The 25,653-nt window shown below is 35.7% G+C and overlaps 1 protein-coding gene across 1 annotated transcript; it reads right to left on the reverse strand.

The window, feature by feature from the left end:
* On the reverse strand, positions 1–25,047 carry obe (obelus). Its single transcript, XM_053759394.2, has 39 exons — positions 24,884–25,047; positions 24,594–24,741; positions 24,047–24,305; positions 23,402–23,659; positions 22,792–23,041; positions 22,076–22,259; positions 21,402–21,556; positions 20,826–20,971; positions 19,636–19,836; positions 18,817–19,009; positions 17,918–18,104; positions 17,547–17,673; positions 17,161–17,444; positions 16,778–16,883; positions 15,853–16,077; positions 14,995–15,084; positions 14,562–14,706; positions 13,837–13,973; positions 12,924–13,100; positions 12,235–12,460; positions 11,654–11,795; positions 10,659–10,770; positions 10,301–10,392; positions 9,696–9,772; positions 9,364–9,584; positions 8,611–8,713; positions 8,027–8,216; positions 7,378–7,531; positions 6,920–7,056; positions 5,934–6,150; positions 5,210–5,368; positions 4,749–4,890; positions 4,239–4,429; positions 3,219–3,409; positions 2,387–2,555; positions 1,562–1,849; positions 899–1,033; positions 586–781; positions 1–180 (listed from the first exon to the last, which is right to left on the reverse strand). The coding sequence occupies exons 2-39, from the start codon at positions 24,716–24,718 to the stop codon at positions 35–37; spliced, it is 6,537 nt and encodes a 2,178-aa protein (XP_053615369.1). The 5' UTR covers positions 24,719–24,741; positions 24,884–25,047; the 3' UTR covers positions 1–34.
* Between the last annotated feature and the right edge of the window lie 606 nt (positions 25,048–25,653).

Below are 25,653 nucleotides of genomic sequence, written 5' to 3' on the forward strand. Positions count from 1 at the left end.
TAACAATAATAAAATAATTTATTATATTACATGATCATTCTATAATAGTCTTGTCTTCATTGTATACTCTGTCGACATTTTCCCGTGGCAGGGGTTCCATCAGCTCGAACTGCAAATCGTACTGCTGGTCCAAACCCATGTAACTGTCGCTCATTATGTATATGGTGTAGATAATCCGACCTGGGACATTGATAAGACGAATTGAAAGACACCATATTCTCAGCTTTATTTAATTTGTTCCTACAGTCGAATTTCGAATGCCACCACACAGGGCAAATGTGAGGGGAAGGCACGAGGGACTAAATTAAGGGCTTATAGGTATATATAGATATTTATCACATCTTGGACAAATAAAGGATTTTATATAAAAAATAACAGGTACAGATATATTTACAACACTTAAAAATAATTCAAAGAGTTAAAACTAACATTCAAATTATGATTATCTGTAAATTAAATATTTCGACCAGCGCCATAGATCGAGGCATGGTTAGAATCCCAGAATACTGGCAGCATATCATTATCTTGTGCAAATATAGTTGCAGTCGCTGTTATATCTGCAAGTGAAAAAGAAATCTAACATACCTGTATAGCTAGGCGTGTAGAAAGTGACCTGAGCAGTTCCTTTCGCAGGGGCCCTCTTCAAGGCGTGGAGTTCCCCATTGTCCACGGTGCCCAGAGTCAGGAACCAGCCCTCGTTCTTGCCGCGGGGGAATCGCGGACACAAAACGTTGTTAGGGTTGCCACCGCGGCGGCTCACTTCTATTACTAGGGTGTATTCCTGGTCGAGAAATCTTCATTAGGAATTAAGAAGAAAAATATTTCAATATGGTATTGTTGATTAGTTTCGATCACCTGATCACGTTCATACTATAATATATATAGTTAAATAGTATACCTGATCTCCGTGTATGGGCATCCATTGATCTCTTTTCTGCGGTTGCTTTATATGTTTGTCTTGCTCGCTCTCTCCGTCAAACCACAAGCCGCGGACGTACAGTTTCACGTCCAATGTGGGCAGATCGCATATTGCCTGGAAATTATAATTAAATATTAGGATTATTCATGATTTTTGATAATGATTATATAAATCTTCCTTATTAGATAGAGGGAGGATTTTCGCGCAAGGCTAAGTTGAGCGCTATATATAATAAGGCCTAGCATGTAATAATCAATGCACGTAGCCATGTGTCATACATACAACATATTTCAAAACACTTCATAACAAAATCGTCAGTACCTTAAAATTGTGTTGTCGAGTGTCTTACTCATACAATCTTTCATACGCCACACAAAATTTCTCTGACATTGAGAAACTTATAGTCATATTCATCCCAAATCTAACCTGTGAAAATCGCTAGCATTTTCACAGGTTAGATTAAAATAAAAAAATTACGAATTTGCCTTAGACTGTATACCTACATGTCCTCTCAACCTATCACTGGTTGATTGTAACAGATCCTACATGGGATAAGTCCGCGCTTGTACATGTAACAATCTTGTATTTATAGTAATTTAAGAACTTATTTGTCGTCAAATTAAGTTATAACAAAAAACTTACTTTATAGATCTGCTCAATTTGATGCTCCTCAAACTCCCTCCTCATATACCTCGCGAGCAGTTCATAATTCTTCGCACAAGCAACTTTCAGTCCATTCAACATTGTACACGGTTTGTTGGTATCTTTAGTCATTTGTGAGAACATGTACAAATGTTGGGAGTCGACGTGGGGTAAAGTAGTAAGGGGGGAGTCTGCAGGCCAGCGCGCCTGGACGATGCTCTGCATCAATGTCTGGCAGGACAGACAGACGGACAGCCAGCCGTTTTCTGCTGACGTGTCGATCATGGCCTGGAAGAGGGATAAGGAGCGATTGAAGTTAAATAATTTATTTTATAAAACGTGGTGTATAGCGGAATAATTAGAGACTGATTCACTATAGATGACAAGGACAGTAAGGCGAAGTCGTAATTATATCGATATTGATATCTCGTCGATATTGATGGTGCAAACAAATCTAGTTTCATCTGCACAAATGGTGCAACCGACAAGGAAAGTAAGGTGAAGTAGTTGTAAAATTAGTCTCATCTGCATCATAGATGGTGCGTGTCAATGGTGTACACGGTACGACGGGACAGATTCTCTATTTATTCCAATGACAAACAATCCGGGCATTTTATCTCTTTGTTGATCTATGCAAGCAATAGACATATAGACAGTCGTTATCATGTAATAAAAGCAAATTAAAATATTATATTAGAAGGGTCTTCAAATACATATGTTACGTTCTACGGGTAAAAGTACCTTATGTTCGATTTATAGTTATTTATTTATTCATAATATTCATTTAACACACTCGATAAGATAGGAAGAACAAACGATAGTTACCTGTAATATCCTTATAGTTTGATCTAGCACGGATTTCGTATCTGTTAGATAGTCAGTGTTAGGTAAAGGCAAGCGAGTCATATGCGCTTGTAGCAATAAGAACGCCTTGACGTTGGACGAGTCGAGGGATAGCGGGTCCACGGGCAGGCGGCATTGTTGGGCCAATTCGCTGGGGCACAAACAAAATTATTGGGACTGTGCCAGTGATTTATAGACATAAATAAATAAATATACTTCCTTAGTACATGACAGTATTAAGTTTTTAACTTAGTACATCAGGTATTGATGTCAAAATGTAATTAAAATATCACTGCCTATATATAACACTAGTTATTTCCCGCAGCTTCGCCCGCCTTAGCCTATGTTTGATCTTATGTCACTAACTATATATATATTTCAAATTTCATCAAATCGTCTCAGCGGCTTAGATCGTAACTTTCGTATTTATAATATCAGTGTGGACTTATAGTTTGATATTAATCGTATTAGTTAGATAGTCAGGGATGCCAGCAGACATGCCAGCGATTTATAAACATGATAGCAATATTGTGCCCGTTTCAGTTTGCTGATAAACTATCAGATAACCCTTCGATCCTGGAGATAATAGTAATAATTTTTAGATAGATTCGCGCGAGAACTGAGTGACAGTATTTTTTAAAATTCAATTTAGGCAGGCTACTCACACACCTGCCGCAGGAGCAATCTAGGGTCTAAAGAAGGAAATGCACGTATAGAAAAGGAAGGTCGTCCTACATCTCTTTCTTTATATACCTGCATCCCTTTCTGTAACGAACGAACGAAACTTCACAAAAGAGAGAGACACGAGACTCACCCATTCTGTATATCTTCATTATGCCTCACCGGCAACGTGGCATACTCCTCAGCATCAGCGAGAACCCTCAATAAAGCGTCAGTGTTCAGGTTACTCTGCAAGTGGTAGCTGAAGTGCGCCATGGTCTTGTACGACAGGTAGTAGTAGGACGCGATGCGACCCAGCCATGTGCAGTGGACTGTACGCTGATCCTGAAAAGAAAAAGCGTTAATTCGCGTATGATTTCTGATAGTTAAGACGACCTCGGTGGCGCAGTGGTAAAGTTCTTGCCACTGAACCGGTCGGGTCATGATGGAAAATGATCATTTTCTGATTGGCCCGGGTCTTGAATGTTTATCTATATATGTATTTGTTATAAAATATAGTATCGTTGAGTTAGTATCTCAATCTGTGTGATTTGTCCCAATATATTTATTTCTGTTACTAGATGGCGATATTCAATATGAACACGCAATCGTTTGGAATTGTTAGTATACAAGTATTCAAATGATGCAATCTTGATCACACAATCGTCACCATTTGGAGTTTATATTTCAGTAGACCACTTGCGTATTTTTTAAAATAAGTCGATTGAATAAAAAGAAATAATACCAACTAATTTTCTATACCACCAATTGGTTACTTTCTAACTATTCTAATATGATACATTTCTCGATTGATAAAAACGGGAGAGGGAGAAAGAGAAGAAAAAAGATAGATAGACAAAGAGGGAGATATATAGGTAGATAGATAAAATCTTTATTGCACCATTCACAAAGGAGTTATAAGTTACAACAAGATATTCAAACATAGGAATTATCGCTAGCTAACTAGCTAGACTATCTTCCAGGCAACCTTTGGATGGAAAGAGATTATATAATAATTATAGATAATAGATATAATAAAGAGATTATATATATATAATCTTATTATATAATCTCTTTCCATCCAAAGGTTGTATATATATATATAAGCGTATATATCCAGCTATATCCAATCCAGCGTATAATCCAGCGTATATATATATATATATTGACTTACCTCCTCAATCTCAACGGTGCCAGCACTAGCCAAAGCATCGAGGCTGGTCTGCACCAAATCGGAGAGGTACCGGTTCACGTGTTGCGGCTCCGCGCTCTCCAGCTTGTAGTACGAGGGGTTCTTGAGCAGGCGGCGGAAGAAGTACGTCCAGGTCAAGTAATCTAGGATGTCTTGTTTTGTTTGGACTGTGCCTGTGACATCAATGTGAAACGTCTTTAGGCGATTTGAATAAAATCTGACACCAGTGTTAGCAATAACACACTCAATGAAGTTGCCATGGAGTCGAATCAGATATTTTCTTCGAAATTTCAATAATATATATATATATGGGACTTGTAGATACATAGCTAGATTAACTCTTAATTGCACCATTTATAAAGCAGTCATGAGATACAACAAGGTATTCAAACATCATTGCTTCCAGCCAACCGTTGGGTGGAAAGAGAAACAAGTGAACTAACTTGTTGGACTGTGAAGTAAATCTTATAAAAATAAAAATATATTCCATACCAGCTACGATTTCGGCATTCAAATGGTCTGCTAACACTTCCAGCAAACTAGATTCCACTGGGAACGGTTCGTACAGGAATTTCTTGTAGAAATTCTTTTTCTGGTCGTGCACCAGCACCACTGCCACGCCTTCGTTGTCATACTAAAATTATATAATAGAATTATATTTATCTCGAACAAAGAAAATACATACAGATAAAAAAAAACAAAATAAAAGGCGCGTACACTTATAGCAGAAAGAGATTTATTTATAAATAAATTTTATTATTTGTTAAGAAATTGTCGAATGCTTCTTAAGTCTATTTCTTCTCTAAGTTGGACTGCGAGTTTGTCCCAAAACGAATGTTAGTACTCTACCATGAAAACAGTATATCATACTGCTTTGTCAATGGTGCCTATTACATATTAAAAAACAAATTATTAATTCAATTAAACGTGATCATAAACCATATGTTTCTCACCTGCGGCCGACCAGCTCTGCCCATCATTTGTAAGACGTCAGTGATTGGCATATCAACGTAGCGCTTCTGTTTGCCATCGTAGTACTCCGTGCCTTTGATCACCACTAAATGAGCGGGAAAATTCACACCCCAAGCCAAAGTTGCTGTACAAATTAGAACCTACGGAGAAGGTCATAAGAGGTAATTATTCATTGAATCTAGTTTTCCAAAAACTACACTTACGTTACTAGTTTTGAACAGGGTTCTTATTTTTTTTTTGAGGCGGTCGTAAATTTAATTTGAAGCACACTTCACTTGACTTCACTTCATTGACTTCAACTAGTTTAACTAATCTTAAGTACAGTCAACCAGTTTGTAAGCCATAAAATGACGACTTGAATATGTTATGAATATTGATTATTCGAATAAAAATCTTTTTAACAGACGCCCAAAAAATGGAGGAGGTTATTGAATTTGAAGCAAAGAAACATATGAAAAATTAATGAAAATATGAAAATTAAGGAAATTATTTTTTATAAGATTGTGTATAAAAAGTAGCGAAAAATTAACATAATAAAAAGTAGCGAAAAATTACTTAAAAACCTAATGAGTTTCTAATTGTAAAAACTTGTTAGTGGTTTCAAGTTTCTAATCCCGTCATTATCATGTTCTTGTTGGTGAAGTGAAGTCCTAATTTTCTGAATATATAAAATAAAAGAACTCAATATTAAGTAAGCCAGCCAACCTGAATCTTCTGATTAATAAACAGCTCTTCAACAGTAGTTCTATCTCTTTCGTGCAGGCCAGCGTGATGTATACCGATGCCGAAAGCTAGCGTCAATTTGAGGTTAGATTCCCGAATGTTCGCTAGAATTTGTTCCATTTCTGCCTCTTTCATGTGGAGCCACTGTTTTGGGTTCTCTTCTGCGGCTAAATATGCGATTAGGTCGAGGGCTGTTAATCTGAAATAAATGGGGGGTTGAAAAGATGCTCTTTTTGTGTCAAACGAAAACGTTATTGAAGCTAAATTGATTGAATTTTTTAGAGCTTATAATTTCATTTACTGAAATATTTCTTATTAGAAAATCTTTAATCAATGTTTTTATGCCTATTCACTCTACGTGTACATACGTGGTTCCTATTTATTTACATACGACGTAATAATAGATTACATTTATTTTTATATTTAATTTGTAATTGAGTTGACGCTAATAACGCTGTAGACAAACCTCAGTGGTTTACAACGGCGTTCTTTTATGTTCTGTTATATTAATATTAATTGTAATTACTTTAAGATCATTGTAATACTTGGTTGGCGAATAAATAATATTAATATGAATATGCCTATTACATTGTTAAATATAAAAAATGTGATAATACCACAATATCTATGAATTGTGAACTATTTTCAATTAACTATATTCTATTTCCTCTCAGCAGTGGATTGTCATTAAGGTTTGTGAAATCCATTACATGTATTTCGTATCTATATACTTACTTATATTAGTTTTACTAGTTAATGTTGTGAAGGTAATAAATTGTTGACGTTGAGTAATGTATATTTAATTGTTGCGCGCAGCTCCGCTCGTTCAAAATTTTATCAAAATCGGCCCATCGGTCCGGTCCGGGTTAGCCGTGTAAACGTGACAGACAGAAAGATAGAGACAGAATTTCCTATTTATAATATTAATATGGGTAAGTATAGGTATGGATGAGAAAACTGGGAGTTACCTGGTCTGCCGTCTACTGGAAACGAAGACCAGCGTGGGCGCATTAGGAGAATGAGTGCGGATGGCGTGGAATGTCGGTTTGTTCATCGACATCATTCGAGGGCAGTAATGGCGGCCGGGGTGGCCTGATATGTGCACCTGAGGAAATTATGAATAATAATTTAGTAGTTCAGTAGTTTTCTCCGCCCTCACAGTTCTTTTTAGGGCAAACCAATCAAAATAAAAAAACAGAAGATAGCTGAAGAATAGAAACAGGGTGTATATTTTATCCCTACGTATAATAAAACAAAGTAGTCTGCCGCGTCTGTCTGTTTGTTCTCAATAAACTCAAAAACAGATAGTAAATAGATAGTGTGATTCCTAAAGGAAGGTTTAGGTGTATAATTTATTATGGTTTTACCCGAATGAAGCCAGGACGGATTGCTAGTTTTTATATAAATTAATGAATTCAGTATTTACCTCTAATGGCACGGGTCGTACTGAAGGCCTAAAGTTGTATAGTCCCATTTCACCAATATTCAGCCAGTTGGCGAGGTCCTTCGCATTGGCTAATGCTGTCGACAGCCCGATGATGCGCAGACGGCGGGACGTGTGTGATTCTATGAAGTTCGTCCTGAGAAAACATTATATATAGATCAGAATTTTTTAAATTGGGACAAATTACACGGTAAATTCGAGACTCATGTTATGGAATACTAACTCAGCTATACTATATCTATCTCGAAGATAAAAATCCTTGACCAAGTTTTTCGTGTGTTGCCATCTTGACCAGCAATCTAATCCGGGACAGTGAGCCAGTTTGGCATGATGACTTTTAAGTCACAGAGGTCCTCAATCACGTGAGAAACGGTGAGAAATTTGCACTTCAATTGATATGAACTATGTGTAAATAATAAAAACAATCTACCACATAAAAACCGATTGATTATGAACTTAACAAAGACAAAGTTAAATTTACCTCAACACGATTACCTCAAACACGGGCCCCCTATCTCGTCTATAACAACGCATACCGATTCACATTTCTTCAAAGAAAATGAACTTTCTTGAATGAACTTAAGAAAATGAAGAAAATGAATGAAGTCAACACACAAAAAGTTGAATTTACCTTGACACAATAACCTCCAAAACGGGTCCTCTATCTTCTCCCAGTAGATGAATCTCATCAATTACAATCAAAGCCACATCACGTACATAATTCCTTGTCTGCCATGACCGACTTATCCCGTCCCATTTCTCTGGAGTAGTTACGATTACGTGGGAACTTTTTATAGCTCGGATGTCGGGCGATACGTCACCTATAAATGAATAACGTTTTTATGTAAATCAAACAGCCAATAGTTATAATGCGTTTAAGTATTTAAAAATTTAAATAAATAGATATTAAGTAATTGCTGATTTATAAAATTCCTAACTGCGCATCGGGGATTTGCTCCAGGGGGAATTTCAGGATAAAAAATACCCTATGTCCAAAATACCCAATTCCAGGTTATATTCTATGCTTATTTATCTTTGTTTTAAGCACCTAAACAAATGTGTATACCACGTTTGTTTAAGTATAAAAAAAATGAAATAGGAGAATAATAAAAGTGGCTAGTTTTTATATTACTAGTTTTTGATTTTTTTCCTAAGAAGCGTGACTACAAAATGGATATAGTTATATTTTTTTATATGGTGTTCAATAAAACTTACCGGTTAATTCGACGACCCTCTTGCCGAGTCTCTCTTCTATTCTAACTTTCCAGTCTTTTATCCTTTCTTTTACGAGAGCCTTCAGTGGCGCTATGTACACAACCTACAAAAATAATATTTTATATTACAGTATTTCTATAGAGGGTAGAAAATAAATGAGGGGTCTAACCCAGTGTCGCTAGTTAGGAGGACAGTTAGGGACCAAAACTGTTTAAATGAGGTTCTTTCTGTGTTCTCAGCGATGGTCATATCGAAATGCCCGTTGTTTGTAGCTTTTTGAGAAAATACTATACAATATAATATAAAATTTGACGTGAAAAGTGAAGTGAAGAATAAATACTTTGACTTTGAGGCCACTCTTAGCTGGCAACACTGGGTGTATTTCAATCATTCTTGACTATGATCTATTTAATTTGGTATTGCAATTGCAAACATGTGTAGTTCGTTAAATATATTGGTCTAACAAAAATACTATGTGGATTACGCCAGAAATACCTAGATACTCATTGATGTTTTACACGTTTCATAATATATCACGTTTCATATATCACAACCACATGACTGATGCTCCAACGTCCGTGCGCCTCGCTGTCTCGTATACAACTGAGCGCTCACTCGCAGCGCTATGACTTATCATAGTAGTGGGGAGGAAGTGTATATAGACGCATACACTACATGTATCAAATCCAAATTGCAGGTATACGTCAACCTTAAAATAATTTATTTTTAAGACTGTATTAAAATCTAGTTTACCTTACATCCAGGATACTCATTGAAGACTCTAAACATCGCCAACTCAGCGACTATCGTTTTCCCCGATCCAGTAGGCGCTCCTAATAACACATTATTATCTGTGTGGTACAGACAGTGGAAAATTTGCGTCTGTATAGGGTTGAAGTGGGTGAAGTTGTATATTAACTCGTAGGAGGTGTTGTTTAATGCTGTCACTGGTAACGGTTGTAGTTCTAGCAGGTCTGAAAAAATATATTATTTTATTTCCAATTCGCATTTATTTGTATAAATAAATAAATGCGAATTGGAAATAAAATAATTTAAGAGAAATCAAAGTCGTGTGACTTATTTACCAGTGTGAGGTGGATGTGTTTCGGGCAAAATTAAATGTTGGAATGTTAGCGGCAGCACGCTTTCTGAACCTAACCATCTGAAAACATAGTAAAAATGTTAAGTCTTTTGTTTTTAATAATATAATATAATTTCTTTACTTCGCACATAATTCATAGTAAATGTTAGTAATAAGTTTAACGCAACAAAATAAACAAATATTAGCTATTTTCCAACTAGTCAAATGAATGAATACATTTTAAATATACAAAACAAGATTTTATATGGAGTTGGTATGACATCACTATAACGTCACAAGTTGCGTTGACGTTCGTCTACGGATCAACGCGCAACAACGTAGAAATTTTACGGATTTTTGACGTACGTAAGTCAAGACCTATAGAAAATAATGGCAACCTACTGTGTTGTCGTAACAGATTAAGCAATTGGGTCTAGCTCTAACATACTTCAGTCAGAACAAAAAAACAGTAAATCACGTAATTAATAAACTGTTCAAGTGACATTTATTTATCGGTTTAGTCATGTAAATACCTTTACATTTTACTTTTTACTAGTCATATAGCCAATTCCAATAGGAAAGGAGAAAAACGACTTGAAAATAACTTACCTTTCTGAAGTTGCTCTGATGTAATATTGCGGTGGAAGAGGTTCCGTTATAGGTATAGTGATCACCAGTTCTTGGGGCTCTTTAGTAACCACCTACAAATTATAACTGATGTCAATGAGGAACAACAGTAGGTGGAATCCAATGAATTTATCATCATTTTGGCTAACGATGCGGCCATAACAAAAGAAGAATAAAATCTGATATCGGTGTTAAAAATAACACATTCGTCAAGACAGAAGAAATAATAAAATTTCATAACAATCGGTCCAGTAGATTTTGCGTGAAAGAGAAACAAACATACACATATGCTCACAAACTTTCGCATTTATAATATTAATAGTAGGATAGTGACGCTAACCTGTTTCTTAGTGATGAGGAAATATTCGTGGTAATACATGATGTCAGTGTCCGGATCCTCCACCCATATCCAGAACGCTTCAGGCGCCTTGCCGTGGTATTTATCATTCCACCTTTTATAAAAAATAGATCAAATTTCAATTCGCATTTGATCAATGTTCAAGTACGAGTTTAACTTTGGTGTCACCAAACGAGTTTCGTACCCGGATAGTAACTTTTACATAAATTTTGCGAAACTTTAAAATTGTATATTTTATCTAACAAAAGTAGTAAAAAAAACATTTAGTTGTCCGTCTATACATATCGTTTTTCATCGTATTTGACTTACTTAAGTGTACTCAATTTCAACTAAAGTGGTTCAGTAGTTCCAGAGCAAACTAAGAACTTGTGTTAAGAAATCATCGGGATAATTATAGACTATGTTTACACCCTTCAAAACTGCATTACTCAGTAAAAGTATTGTATGTATGGCACCTAAAATTTATAACAAAATTCCACAACAAATTAAAGATCAGAATTTAAATTTATTTAAAAAGCACCTCAGGTCCTTGCTGATTGATTAATTTTACTATAATTTGTACGATTTTTTAAATGATAGATTTAGATAAAAATTTAGTTTAGTTACTTTTATTTATTCGATTTTGTTTTGTGGGATGATAGCGTGCTCTCCATTTATATTTGCATACCCGTGGACGGTGAAATATGTAGGATTAAGTTTTACTTTTAACACCACATTGTAAAAAAAAATGTAAACTCATGTTTTTGCAAATAAATAATCTTTGTCTTTGTCTTTTTTATACTACTGAGCAAACATAGGCATCGAAGCCACCAGATGGGAAGTGGTCACCGCAGCCTAAGGACGACTGGTTACACAGGAGTGTATGAATTTTTTCACGCCCTTTTTCTTTTCCTTTTGAGGTATGGAACCCCAAAAAGATGATGATTATTCAAATGAAGAACACTTAGAACTTCTATAACTTCTTGAAATGTACTTACTTGAAATTGGGAGTAATAGTTAGCCGTATTCTTAGCACTGTTCTGGTGATAGGGTGAAGACTGGCCTCCATCTCTAGAAGGGGGAACTCGTCGGCGCATTTCTTCATGTGCCGCGCATTCTTTGGGTTGCGAATCAAATCACCTGAGAAAAAGTTGAAGTAAAGTTGTGAATGAATTAAAAAATATCCATTCAAGTGGCCGAGACTCATATAACGTTAGTTATCATATGTTAGTAGAAAATGAATAATTAATAATTACTGTAATTTATTGTGTAAATTGTGTATGTACAAATCGAATAAAAATTTATTTATCGGAAAGATCTATGATTATTTACAACTAGCTACACGCGGTTCCACACGCGTTTATTTCGTGCGTTCGCTCAAAAAATCATCATTGTCACATTCCGGTAGTTTTGGCGAACAAACATACGGAAAGACAGATAAATTTTAAAACAAATTGTTTTCGCTTTTGTTACTTCCATCAAGAACCTCCATAAATATTTTTAAAAAAATCTCCTATGTACAGACACTTACACTTACAGTTTTATTACATGTATAGTTAGACGTTATAATAACACTTGCCCAATTCCTGCCACTCCATCTCCCTTATTTGATCCGGCTTCAACATGGGATATTCAATGTGTTTCAGCGTCTCAATGGTAAAACAGTTGAACTGCCTCATGTCGCTGTAGAAGTCCCACAGTTGGAGTTCCAGCATCTTTGCGATCTTGAGATACATCCCGGCCATGTATGCGTTGTTCTTGCGGAGTGTTATTTCGAATAGCGCGCGGACTATCCGAACGGCGTTCTGAAATTGGTCGGTTAACATTGGACATTTTGGTTCTCAAATCTGCATTGTAGAAGGAACTTCTGATTAATTTCATTTGACTAGTAAGAAACTAGTTCTCAAATCGGATACTTTTTTCTAATGTCAAAGACAAAAATGAATACACCTGGAATTAGTAGGTACTCCGTCGAAGTACTTACTAAATCCAAGGAATACACAACTTATAAGATCGGTCCCTTTTTGAAAACTAAATTTCAAACCTGGATCAAAATTTTGAAAATCCGTAAAATTCGTGAATAGAATAAATCCAACGGCGATACACAGTATGAAATCTCAAAAGGAGAGCAAAAATTATATTAAACTTTGTCAAAAAAAGTATATACCGTGGATTGGATTGGATGGAATTTCTTAAATTGATAAGTAGAAAAGAGTGTCCTGCATTGATTAGTTGCTAAATTTCTATATGTTTTCTGACGACATTTACCTGACTAATATAATTGAGATCGGACTGTAATGACGATCCATTGACGCGTCCCCTCGAGAGATACACTTGCAGCAGTATATTAATCTTCCAATGTATATCTTCCGGTGGGTCTTCTATACGCAGTTCGCAGTAGTGGTCTTTAAGCTGCCATAACTCAGTTAATTCTTCTTTTCTGACCTATGAATAAATATGATCATCACATGTAATTTTTTAACATTCAATTTTGCCCACAGTGGGACATAATACCCACGGGCTAGATTAAAAAAATAAAAAAACCATGTAATTTAAATACTTTTATTCCTAATTCGCCAGTTGTTTAGGACTGCCGGGAATTCCACTGCCCTATTACAGTTATTAAAAAAAAATGTTTCACAAAGGATGGATGGTAAAAGTAGTTGTGACAAAAAAGCAGTGGGAAAAGTAGAGGATAAATGCATGAAGAAGACAAGATGATGTTTTGACGACCTCGGTGGCGCAGTGGTAAAGTGCTTGCCCCTGAACCGAGAGGTCCCGGGTTCGATCCCCGGTCGGGTCATGATGGAAAATGATCTTTTTCTGACTGGCCCGGGTCTTGGATGTTTATCTATATATGTATTTGTTATAAAATATAGTATCGTTGAGTTAGTATCCCATAACACAAGTCTCGAACTTTGGGGCTAGCTCAATTTATTATTTATGTACTGTTAAATAACTCTCGGCAGATTTTTTTAGCGGTTAATTGGTGGCTCGGTGCCCACGGGTCGGGTAACACGACACGGAACATTCGAGGTATAGAAGGTACGTGCGCGTGTAATACTTCTTTTTAAGTAATTAATAATTAAACGCGAAAGGCTAAAATTAGTTATTTAGCGGTTATCTGTCAGATTACAATATGATATTTTATCAGCAAGTGGCAAAACAGGCCTTAATGTACCTTGAGCTGTTGGAAGTCTGAGCACCGTGTGAGCATCTGCAGCACTTCACCCTGCGTCATAGACTTGCGCACCATAGAGTTGAACACTTCCATCGTCTCGCACGTGATGTAATAGTGGCTCGCGCTACGTCCGAGATCTGACAAATATTAATTATATATATTTTTTAATTAACTAAGATTTGTCGATGCACCGTGATACAGTCAACGGCCCATTAATCTATGCATTCATTGTAAAATCGTCCTTATTATCGCGTCATACACATTCATATACTAAATGATGCCCAAGGCTTCGCTCCCGTGGGAATTATGAAAAAAAATATTGCCTATAGCAATCTTGCATAATGTACCTTTCTAATGGTGAAAGAATTTTTGAAATCTGTTGGGTAGTTTCGGAGATTACCCGTCTCGAACATACAAACTCACAAACGCTTATCTCTTTATAATAATAGTATAGATAGTACTTGCTAGGGTAAGTTGACATGCGTTCGACTGTACGTAAAAAATAACGACCTGCACCGGGACCTTAACGTACATGTCTTGATGTAATAATAAAAAAAGTAGAAGCTTATGAACACAGGCTTCTCGACAACACAGATAAAGTGTGAAAAATCACAAGAACTAAACTGTTTGATGTGATGATGACGTTTAGAAAAAGATGATCAAAACTTTAAAAAAAAACAGTGCAGAATGAACACGCTAGGATGAGAAAGAGATAAAACATATACCTGTAATATTGAGATCGCCAGTCCTCTCATTGTACCGAATCATGTGCGTTTTGTCCAGCTGCATCGCCGCGGCCGTGATCAACTCTCTGCGTTTTGTTTCCAACATCGGTTCTTCTTGCACGTCCGTGTACGTCAGTCCGTAAACCTGAAAAAGAAATATATTGCTATCCCATTTTGGGGCTCCGATTTATTATATATAGTCTACGTTTGAACTCGGGTCGAATTTCATCAAAATCAGCCCAATCGAATTAGTTATAATGACTATGAAATAGATACAACATCATATTCGACAAATAGCTTTAGCCCGCAGCTCCGCCTTCCCGGGTCATTAATTGCTTCTATACAATATTTCATTGTAATCGGCTCAGCGGTTTAGCCGTAAAACTGTGACAGACGTTTCGCTTTTATGTATTAGCATGGATTTTATGCTCACTTGCGGATTAATCCTCATTCTGACAAAAAGGTACGTGTAACTGAGCCATTCAACGGCTTCGTTTATGTTCGTGACGGTGCCCAATGCGACCTGTAAAAAAGATAAAAAAATATATTTTATTTGCAAAAACACATGTAAATTGATAAATAAAATCTTAAAACACTTAGACTCAACATGCGTTACCATAGAATGGTGTGCATAGTTACAGTTAACATATAGTCACAGTAAAAAAGAAAAAAATAATTTGAATAAGAAAAAACTATTTATGTAACTTTTAGTGTATACATATAAACTCTTATTTTAGGTATTGACATGTTTTACTGCAATACACAAACACCAATTATCAGTGCCAACAATACTTTTTGCTGTCGTAGAATTTTTTACGTTTTTTTCCCTTTTTTCTAATTAGAAGAAGCAAATATTTTGTGATCAAACATGCATATAGTTTGTTTATGAGTACATGTGTATGTTTATCATAAAATATACGAGAAGATATACTGAAACTTATATAATTATTTTTTGTCCCACTGCTGGGCATAGATCCCAAATCTATTTCTTCCTAAAGCTTCTTTGGTCTATCACGATTCCTTTTACATAACTTATAAATTTTCAAAAAATAAAAGCAAAAATAAAGATTTTTATAAAAACACTAGCTTTTGCCCACAACTTCGTATGTGAGTAAAAATCCGTTTCCCGTGGGAATTTCAGAAAATCCCTTTTCAGTGCTCCCCTACACTGTCCTTAGAAACCTACACATCAAATTTCAGCTTTCTACGCCCAGTAGTTACGGTTGTGCGTCGTCTGTCAATCAGTCACTCAGTAACGCAAGAGTTTTATATATAAATAGATAACTCTCACCTCTGCATTCAAGTTATCAGCCAGCAGATTAATGAAGTTGCTCTCGATCGGGAACTGGTTGGTCATGGACTTGAGATAGTGCGTCAGTTTGTCGTGAGTGGTGATGATGACGCCCGTCCCCGAGGAGTCGAACTGAGGGCGGCCGGCGCGGCCGAATATCTGCAGCACATCTAGTATGCTGAGGTCTACGAATGTACCGTGGCTTTGGTCGTAGATCTCTGTGCCCTGTGATGGAAAAAAAAGTGTTGATTTGACACCTCTCTCTATTTCGCTCTCGCGTGTTCTCTCTTTCGTACGAAGCGTGTTCTCTCTTTTGTGATGACGAAGTTAAAATAAAGCTACAAACTTCAGAATATTCAGCCACGATTTTACAACCAGCCTGACATTCTTTAGGAATGCTATTGTTGCTTATCAGATGCAGGTTAGACACTGGCCAGACTAGTTTTTATAAAGTCACATCAGGATTAGTGCACACTCCACTAGCAGAATATATAATATAAATTTATTTATTCATATTATTTATTTATTTTTCATTTCACACACAAGTTAATAATCAACAAATGTGCAGGTTTCCTCATGATGTTTTCCTTCACCGGAAGCAAGTGGTGGTCGATACATGAGTCAGTATACAAACTCACGAGTAGGATTCGAACCGAATTAACCATTACACCACCACCGCTTCACAATATCCAACTTTTAATCCGAATTAGTTTGATTTATTTTAATTTTATCATACGGCCCACTTGATGGGAAGTGGTCACCGGAGCCGACGGGCGTCCGCAACACCAGTGGTGTCACACGCTGCTGATTTTGTTACCTAAAGGGTTTTGCCAGAATACCCTCTAATAACACAGCATTTCTCTTTCCTTTAAACTGGAACATAACAATGAATGGCTGTCTGGTAGGTGGAATATAATATGATTACCCTGATTATGACGGCGTGAGCAGGCAAGTTGACTCCCCAAGCCAAGGTGGAGGTACACACCAGCACCTTTATGTAACCGTCCGCGAAAAACTTCTCCACCATGTTCCTGTAACATAGGGATCAGGGTAGTAGAAAATCTGTCAAGTGCGAGTTGGACGCGTGGATAGAGGGTTCTGTGAAACTCGCTTTTTTAGGGGAAGGGAGGGCAGTTACAAGTGTCTGTATATCTGAAGTATATGGAAAACTAAATCAAATTGTTATACAAAATCATGAGGTACGAGTAGGAATCGAATCTGGGACCTTTCGATCACCGCTTCAAAATTGAATTTGATTATCTAATTGTATTTTATTAAAAAATAATGTAGGCACTTTTTTTTACAAACCTATCACTCCTCAACATGCCAGCATGATGGCAAGCAAAGCCACTCGCGAAAAGCTCCCCCAAAATTTTGTTAGGGCTGGTGCTTATAGCTTTTTTGGCTTTAGTGAGGCCTCCGGAGTCTTCAGGCTCGAAATACTTTAATTGGCCTTTCTTCTGGGCCAATTCTTTGAGGACCAGGGCCGTTTGGTGTGTAGCGTTACGGGCGTGAACGAAGACCATCACTTGGTGGCCTTTTTGGACCATATCCGCAGCTTTGTCGTAACATATGTCGTTCATTATTTGCATCTGTGGAGAAAACATTATATTGAGAACCACACATTGACAAGATCTTATGACAAAATATATATATTTTTAAATTTGTTAATTAAAGTGCTTAAGGAGACATACTTCTCTAAGATGGCCGCCGCCGCCTTTGCCAGTTTCCTTGACGCCGATGAACTGTTGCTCTAAAGGCACTGGCCGGAAGCGGGAATCGAAGAAGAATAGACCGATGTTAGGGTTTACGCGGAGGAATCTGTAAAAAAATGTTGTAGAACGCTAGTAGTTTGTAGCATTGATAATAACATATAATTTTAAATTTTATATCAAAAAGTGCGCGGTCTGAATTCTGAATAAATTGTATGAATATATGGCTTATTTCTAACTAACCGAATACCTAATAAATATAGTTTCTATCCAATAAACGTAGTATCTTGGCTACAAAGGCATTGGCTATTGACACAATGCCGTAACGTCAAAGCAATAAAGTTCAAACTTGCCTGGCAACGTCGAGATAGTTCGGCAGTGTAGCAGAAAGCCCCACAATTCTGATCATATTCTGCGTCGTTTCCACCTGTCTCAAGGTCCTGGCCACAATAGCTTCCACTATAGGCCCTCTGTCGCCGTGGAGGAGATGGACTTCATCGATGATTAACAGCTTTACGATAGAGGCCAATTCAGTGTCAGCTGTAAAAATACAGAATTATGTGTTGTAAGAAGTTATATTTATCAGGAGCTGTGCACTGCAACCGAGTTTTCGTGAGGTTAGAAATAAGTAAAGTTTTCGTTTACTTATTGAGTCAAAAATTACATTTCTCATTATCAATCATCTTTTTCGTTCATCGCTTTATCCAGTTTGTTTTGGAAACTTTGCGAAACGTGAACAAATCAATCCCATGGGTGTGTAATATGCATGTTATCCATATAAACCTACCTTTTTAATCACTCTATCTATTTAAAAAAACCCACATCAAAATTAATTTATTTAAAGATTTAAGCGTGCATACATAGAAACAGACAGCGGGAAGCGACTTTTTGTATACAATGTAGCGATTAGCTATATTTGGAAGGACTGAGAAGAGCATAGCCTAATAAAAGGCAAAAAAACACTCAAAGGTCTTTTTCCTAGCGACAAGCCCCATTTTTTCAGGACGGGATGACTATCCTGTGCAGTTTTACCGACCGAAATTCTCTGTGTTTTTTATTTATTTATTATGCATATTTAAAAGTAGATGCCTTATGGAACTAATAGAAATATTTGTAAAAATATATATCATTGGCTAGTGTGCATTAAAATACAACTAAAAGTTACTTACTTTAATATTATTTAAACACTGTAAGCGTATATAAGGCACGCAATAATTAATTAATTAATTAACTATTTAAAAAAACTACTCACTGGCGCCTTTCCTAGTGACGACGTCCCACTTTTCAGGAGTGGTGACGATCATCTGCGTCTGTTGCACTTCGGATTTTGTCAGCTTCATGTCGCCCGTCAGCTCGCGCACGGATATCCCGAGCCCTTTGAGCCGCCGACCGAAGCTAGCTGTCATTTCTGACGCGAGAGCCTTCATTGGAGCTATGTAGATTATCTAAAAATAGAAGTAAATATATAGGAACAAATCACACAGATTGAGTTAGCCCCAAAGTAAGTTCGAAACTTTGTGTTATGGGATACTAACGAAACGATGTTATATTCTATAACATGTACTTATATAGATAAACATCCAAGACCCAGGTCAATCTGATAAAGATCATTGTTGACCTGACCGGGGTTCGAACCAGGGACCTCCAGGGTAGCAGTCCGGCATGATGACCATTAGGCCACGGAGGCCGCCATTTGGTATATTATAATTATTATTTTTTTACAAAAATTTCATATTTTCCTCAAGCTTTATTGTCGTTAGAGATCTTGTTGCACTGAACGCATCTGTTGAGGAGTTCCCTCGTTGGGAGCCGACCCTGGATGGACCATCAGGTAACACATATTATTCTAATCACAATCTGCGTACGTATTCTCCACGTAAAACTTAAAATATAAGATAAAGTATGATTTTTCTCTATCGCAATTTATATTTCCTACCACACAGTCTGTCTGAAAAGACTAAAAAACGGTTATTTTTTGTCATTGCAATAAGTACCAAATTTAATTTTCAACATTGCTTGATAACCAGTTTTGCCAGCCAAAAGAACAGCAATAACCTTAAAAAAATAATACCTTGAATTTATTCTTCATAATGACGTCATTTTCAATGTGCTGCTTGATCTGATGCACCACAGTCAACAGAGCGATGTTGGTTTTGCCCGCGCCGGTGGGCGCGCATATCAGCAGGTTCTCATTAGTGTTGTATGCTGTTTGGAACACCACTGATTGGATGCGGTTCAGTTCTTTTATGTTTTCAAACGCCATTTGGCCGATCTGTGAGTAATAGTACCAAGTCAAATCGTTTATGCCTTTAACAAAATTGGTACATATGTTTCATGTTTTTATTACTTTCTATTAAGAGAAGTACAATACAATATTTCCTTAGAACTAAGCAGTACCTATGTACTATTATTCCACTTTTTAATTTCTTATATATTCCTGTTTCGTGTACATAAATTGGTAAATAAATAAATACAAATAGCCAAAGTACCTATTAATTATACTAGTACAATAGTATATAGATGATTTTTTTTAGTTACAGTTCTTTAATACTGACTGTTCAGCAACACACGTAGGTAATTCTATTTAGTAATCTGTGGATACCGTTGTAGGTTGCACTTTTAGAAATAGCATTATGTTGTCAACCTAGATTAAGTTTAATGAGTGTAATCGTTTGCTGACCCAAATAAATAAAATAAAAAATGAGTTTTTTTTTTGTGACTATTCATAAAAGTTACTGTGATAAAGACAATGCTCTCAAAGATATTTAACTTTAGGCAAAGTTTATGTAACAGTTAGTTTACCTATCAGATTGTAATATAATATTTTATCAGAAAGTACAGGCCGATAAAGATTGTAGAAGAAAAAATATCTTATTCATTATACAGGTTACAAGTATCAAACGCAAAACCTCCTAAAGACTATTCGGGTACATCAAAACAAGCAACTTTTATTCTACGACTTTTTGTAATTGGTAGTTTTTTCATATAAAAAAAAAACAATCTAATTTGCGATTCTACACATCTTAACTCTATGTAATTTAAATCTATGTACAGTAGAGTTATATAGCGGAATCGAACATAGAGGTAACGTATTATAGAAACAAAAAACAGTTTTTTTTATTTATTTATTAACAAAAAAAGTTTATTTATTTAATACGTTTAGACAAAAATCGTAGAACAAAAGATGTTAGTCTCTATGTACCTTATGCGCCTTTGGAAGATTATGCATTAGATACAGTAACCGTGTATAATATACTATACCTCGTCCAAATCCCCAACAGCGACACGGTTGTTCCCGACTTCGAGAGGGGCGGGCTCGTTCTTTGGTATGATCACCTCTTCGTACTCCTTCACGTCTTTCCTCACTGCATTCTCTGGCAACATCAGCTTCAACCCGGACACAAATCCTGGATGAATGTTAGATATTGAATTCATTTCTTGTCAAATTCACATAAATACAATGCAACATACATACACGAAAATCTGGCTGTCGTGTGGTGCTTTCACGGCTAAATCGCTGGGCCGATTTCGATTAAATTATGAGTAGTAGTATTATAGTCAATAAAAATTATGAAAATTTTAACTGACTTACTTTGGACACTCATTGAACTCTATTAGTGCATTCACGTTCAGTTGTCACTAATTATTATAAATTTGATATCATCTTGTTTGTCCTTCTTTCATAGGCAGTCAGAAAGTAAAAGAAGTCTTTCTATTCCATAAAGAACAAAAATGCAATTTGTAAAAGTATAATAGGAGGATTAAAGTTAACATCTTTAATATTAATAGGTTTCTTTTTTGACTCTATGGAATCGCAAAAATAAAACATAATCTTACCGGCAGCATTTTTGGAATCAATAGATTTATCAAAGACATTAGGATATTGGACTTTCGTCTGGAAATACGATATCTTCTGGAGAATCGGGTCTATGTTGGCAGCTGACTTCGATGTTGATGAAAATGGCACCACCGGTTTTGACAATTCTGCTAGGCTGCAAAAAGATCAAAATACTTCAAGTTCTTCATCTCAGTCACAAAATTCAGCACTAAATTTAATAACAAATATTGTTTGTTTTTTTTTGCTTCAAAAGCGTAGAAACAAAACATGTATTCACTCATAGATTTTTCCTTTTCCTCGGTCCACTTCTTTACAATAGATTAAATGAAAAACTAAGATTTTATCCTCTCACTTATAGTATTACAAAAAAAATCCTCCTTGAAACCCTCCTAAATATGACCCATGAAGAAACAAAAGAATTACTTATGGTGTATAACTTTTATTATTTATGTATTATTAAAAATATACATAGAAAATGTTTATTTGTATTGCCACAGGTCCTGATCCAGTTTTTTAAAATAATATAATACTATAATACATAAGAGCAGAAATTGAGTTAAATATTTTTAAATTTACAGTAAATATACAATAAAAAAAATATTTGACTTAAATTGTAGAGTGGAGCCACATTGGAGCTGAATATAAATTATTAAATCAGCTATAGTGAACATACCGGGCGGCTCGCATCTGAGCAATATTAATTTCCGGTTCCTGATCTTCATTGTCATTCTTCTTCACATTCTTCGCTTTCTTCTCCTCTTTCCTCACCAACTTTGCTATTAGTTTCTCTTGTTCCGATTGGACTGACACTTGGCAAAGATATTGGGGCATTTTGTTTTCAGGCAGAATAGCAGCCACTGTAAAAAGATGCAGTGGAGATCATATGTGGCACTAAGAGTAGCTTTGGCAGCTGATAGGCAACAATAGCATTCTCAAGAAGATTTGACGTCAGGTGGTCGGTTGTAAAATCACAGCCGAATTTTCCATTTTCAGACGCTGACCCTAGACTTTGCAGTTTACTACTCCAAATTAAACTGAGTATACGCGAAAATGAAAGAGAGAGAGATATGTCATATAGACGCAAATAAATCTGAATTTTAACATGTTTTACCAATCAAGCTAATTGTCTTTACATTTCGTCAGAAACAGGAAATGATCAATCTAGGTAGTTGTGTTTAAGAATAACCGTTTTTATTGGAACTCAATTGAAATCATTTTTAAAATTACATACCTATGAAAAAAAAAATTAAAAAATTTGGAGCGAAGATCTGAAGGCATTATGATTACTTCTGATGTTTGGAAGGCGATGGGGGAGCCCAGTAGTGGGGCAACAAAGGTTAATAAAAAATGGAGAAAGAGTAATTAAATTCCTTATTTTTCAATACTCACATTCGGCTATAGTGGGCTGCGGGGGCGGCGCCTTCAAGCTATCAGTGATCTCCTGCCTATGCACCAGCATCTCTTGGATGAACTCAAACTTGTCGAACCCGAGCAAGTCAAACAAATCATTCTGAAGTTCGTCGTTACTTCGGGGGGAGTTTAGGAATGTAATAATTGATTGCAGTGCGTCCGTGCCCGACATCCCACTGCTGTCGTTGTAAAGCTCTTTGATTTTCACTTCTAACCAGCTTTTGGTGAACTGTAAAAAATGTGTGATATTTCAATCATTTATTTAGGAATCAAACAAATTGAACTATCTGTAAAGTTTGGACGGACAGAAGCTTCAAGTGATTTAATTTATTTTTTCTTTTTGAGGTATGGAACCCAAAAAATTTATAAAGGCTGGGACATTTATTCACCTTAACATCGGTGATAAGGCCTTTTGCACCAAATTAATTCATATTTATTTCATTATGTTATACTATTACATCTTGTACCTTTGTATACTATGTATCTAATTTGTGCAATAAATTATTATAGTATTGTATTGAAGGCTCAATGTAAAGATGGGTTAATCACATTAAAGGGTGCAAAGAAAAAAATATTTGTCATAACTTACCTTTGAAACAGGTTCAGGTTTGGCTACTTGTTCAATATTATTAATATACTTCATTGAGAAATCGGTAACAAATGCCCCAGCTGTTGCAGGCTTGCTGATGAGCTTAGCTAGGGGTTTCTTCACAGGCTTGTAAGGGATATAGTTGATCTGAATGTGGTCACCCCATAGTTTAACATTCTCTTTGTTAGATTCACTGGTCTCCTTCAGAATGTATTCTTTAGTCTCTTCTGAAATGTCACTAGATATTTTTGTGACTATCTGAAAATTGGTGTGAAAGTAAGAATTACACCCTTTGGATTACCGTTTCAGTTGGTGGTGCTTAATCATTGCAAATACAAAAGTCTTGATGTACTTAATAACCATTATTATTTTGTGTTTAAACTTCTTTTGTTGTTTCATTAAAATAAAGCTTTAAAAAAAATATAGCTTGATTTTTACACCACTGAAACTTAGGCCTGTATGTGATAAAAATTACAATCATATTATACTTTTTTAAGTGTCCCTGAGAAAAAGTTTTTTGTAATGTCAGATGGACCGACAGCCAGGTGGAGTATAAAGTGAAGACTCAAGGTAGACTAACTCTAAATATGTACATATTTATATGAATATCTAGCTAATGAAAGATTAATATATATAAAACAGTACCTGACAAATTTTATTTGCCGTATTCATAGTCACTGTACCAAAAGTCTGCCGTAGTTCATTCAAATGCTTCAGCATGACAATGTCATAGTCAATGAACATCCTCAACACCATTACGGCTGCATCATCTGCCATTTCATCTGACATATCACTGCTCAGCTGTAGACATGCTTCTTTCAGATCTTCCAGTAGTACTGATAAATTATCTGCATTGGGTTCATTATGTTTGAGGTATGCACTTATATCTGTGTACGATTTGAATCTGGAGTTGAATAGATAACATTAATATAATATTGAAATAACAAAATAATTAGATTAAGACAAAAAGTTGTAGGTATTGTGTGTTGAATTTTTTTAATTTACAATATTGTTACACTGTTGGGTAAATTTCTCCCCAATCTCCTTCCATTTTCCCATGTTTGTTTTGGTAAATAAACGTGTGAAATATTTTTTGGCATAAGTTTTAGAATTGATCTGCAGTTAAAAGTTTGTTGGGTGATAAATATGTCATAAGAATTTGCAATAAGTCAAATGTAACAAAAGGTCTTACTTTTGGACGTTCCTCGATTTTACAATAAGATGTTTCGTAGGGTCTGTTGTAGGCTTCAAGCATCGTGGCTTATCAAGTTGCGTATGGGCCCTAAGGGCTCTTGTTATTCTTGGAAGTTCTATCATTTTCTTCAAACAAATTGCGCAGCCTTTGAAATACACACAAAGTTAGAAATAAACAACAAATATAAGATCAAATAATTACTAGTTTTTATGTAATTACAGCTGAAATTAGATTGAATAACTTTGTAAACAATGTGTTAAAACATATTATGAAATATGAAAAAGTACCTTCGAACAAATATAAATTATGATTTTGTATCCTGTTAAGGTGCTTTAGAAGATTATAATTAATTTAAATACAAAATTAAATAAATTAAGTAAAAATTAAAAATAATTCCAATAAATTTGTTTAGTTTATGACTGGCGAGTTGCTGACATGTCAACTTTTGTCTTTTTTACTGAAATGACACTGACAGTCTATCATTGCTAATGTCGACGTCACTGTCAAATTTCTTTTTACTATTATAACCATGGTTTTATTAACGGAGTACTTACTAATAGGGAATATTACGCAAAGCTCCGCGCTGATGGCGCTACTGGTACAACTAGGGTTAACAAATATTGCCAATGGAGGCAAAAAGCGCCAATTTTCAATATCATTGAAGATTACGACTAAAATACCTTCTTCGCAATCGTGGTGCGATATTAAAAGAAAAAAGAAGGATTTAGTGGATTATTGAATAGACTTTCAGAACACAAAGTGTTAAATACAAGACGAATTTGCTAAATGATACAAGTCCATTGTAAAACACAATACCTTTATTATAATTATTGAACACTATTGATATCACATTGCACTATTTGTGGGATGGGATATGTATATTATTTTCGACCACCACTTCTTCAACATACTTAATAAATTAACCACTTCCACCCAAAAACTGTTCAAATCCAAAATATAAACACAAAAACCGTCTATAGGGTTAACTTTAGCTTCACGTTTAGCAGCTCTTTGTCGCCTTTAAGTAGACTTTGAAGACTTCAGTTTTAGACCCATG

The sequence above is a fragment of the Plodia interpunctella genome, chromosome 19 (genome assembly GCF_027563975.2).
Source record: "Plodia interpunctella isolate USDA-ARS_2022_Savannah chromosome 19, ilPloInte3.2, whole genome shotgun sequence".
NCBI classification, from domain to species: domain Eukaryota; kingdom Metazoa; phylum Arthropoda; class Insecta; order Lepidoptera; family Pyralidae; genus Plodia; species Plodia interpunctella.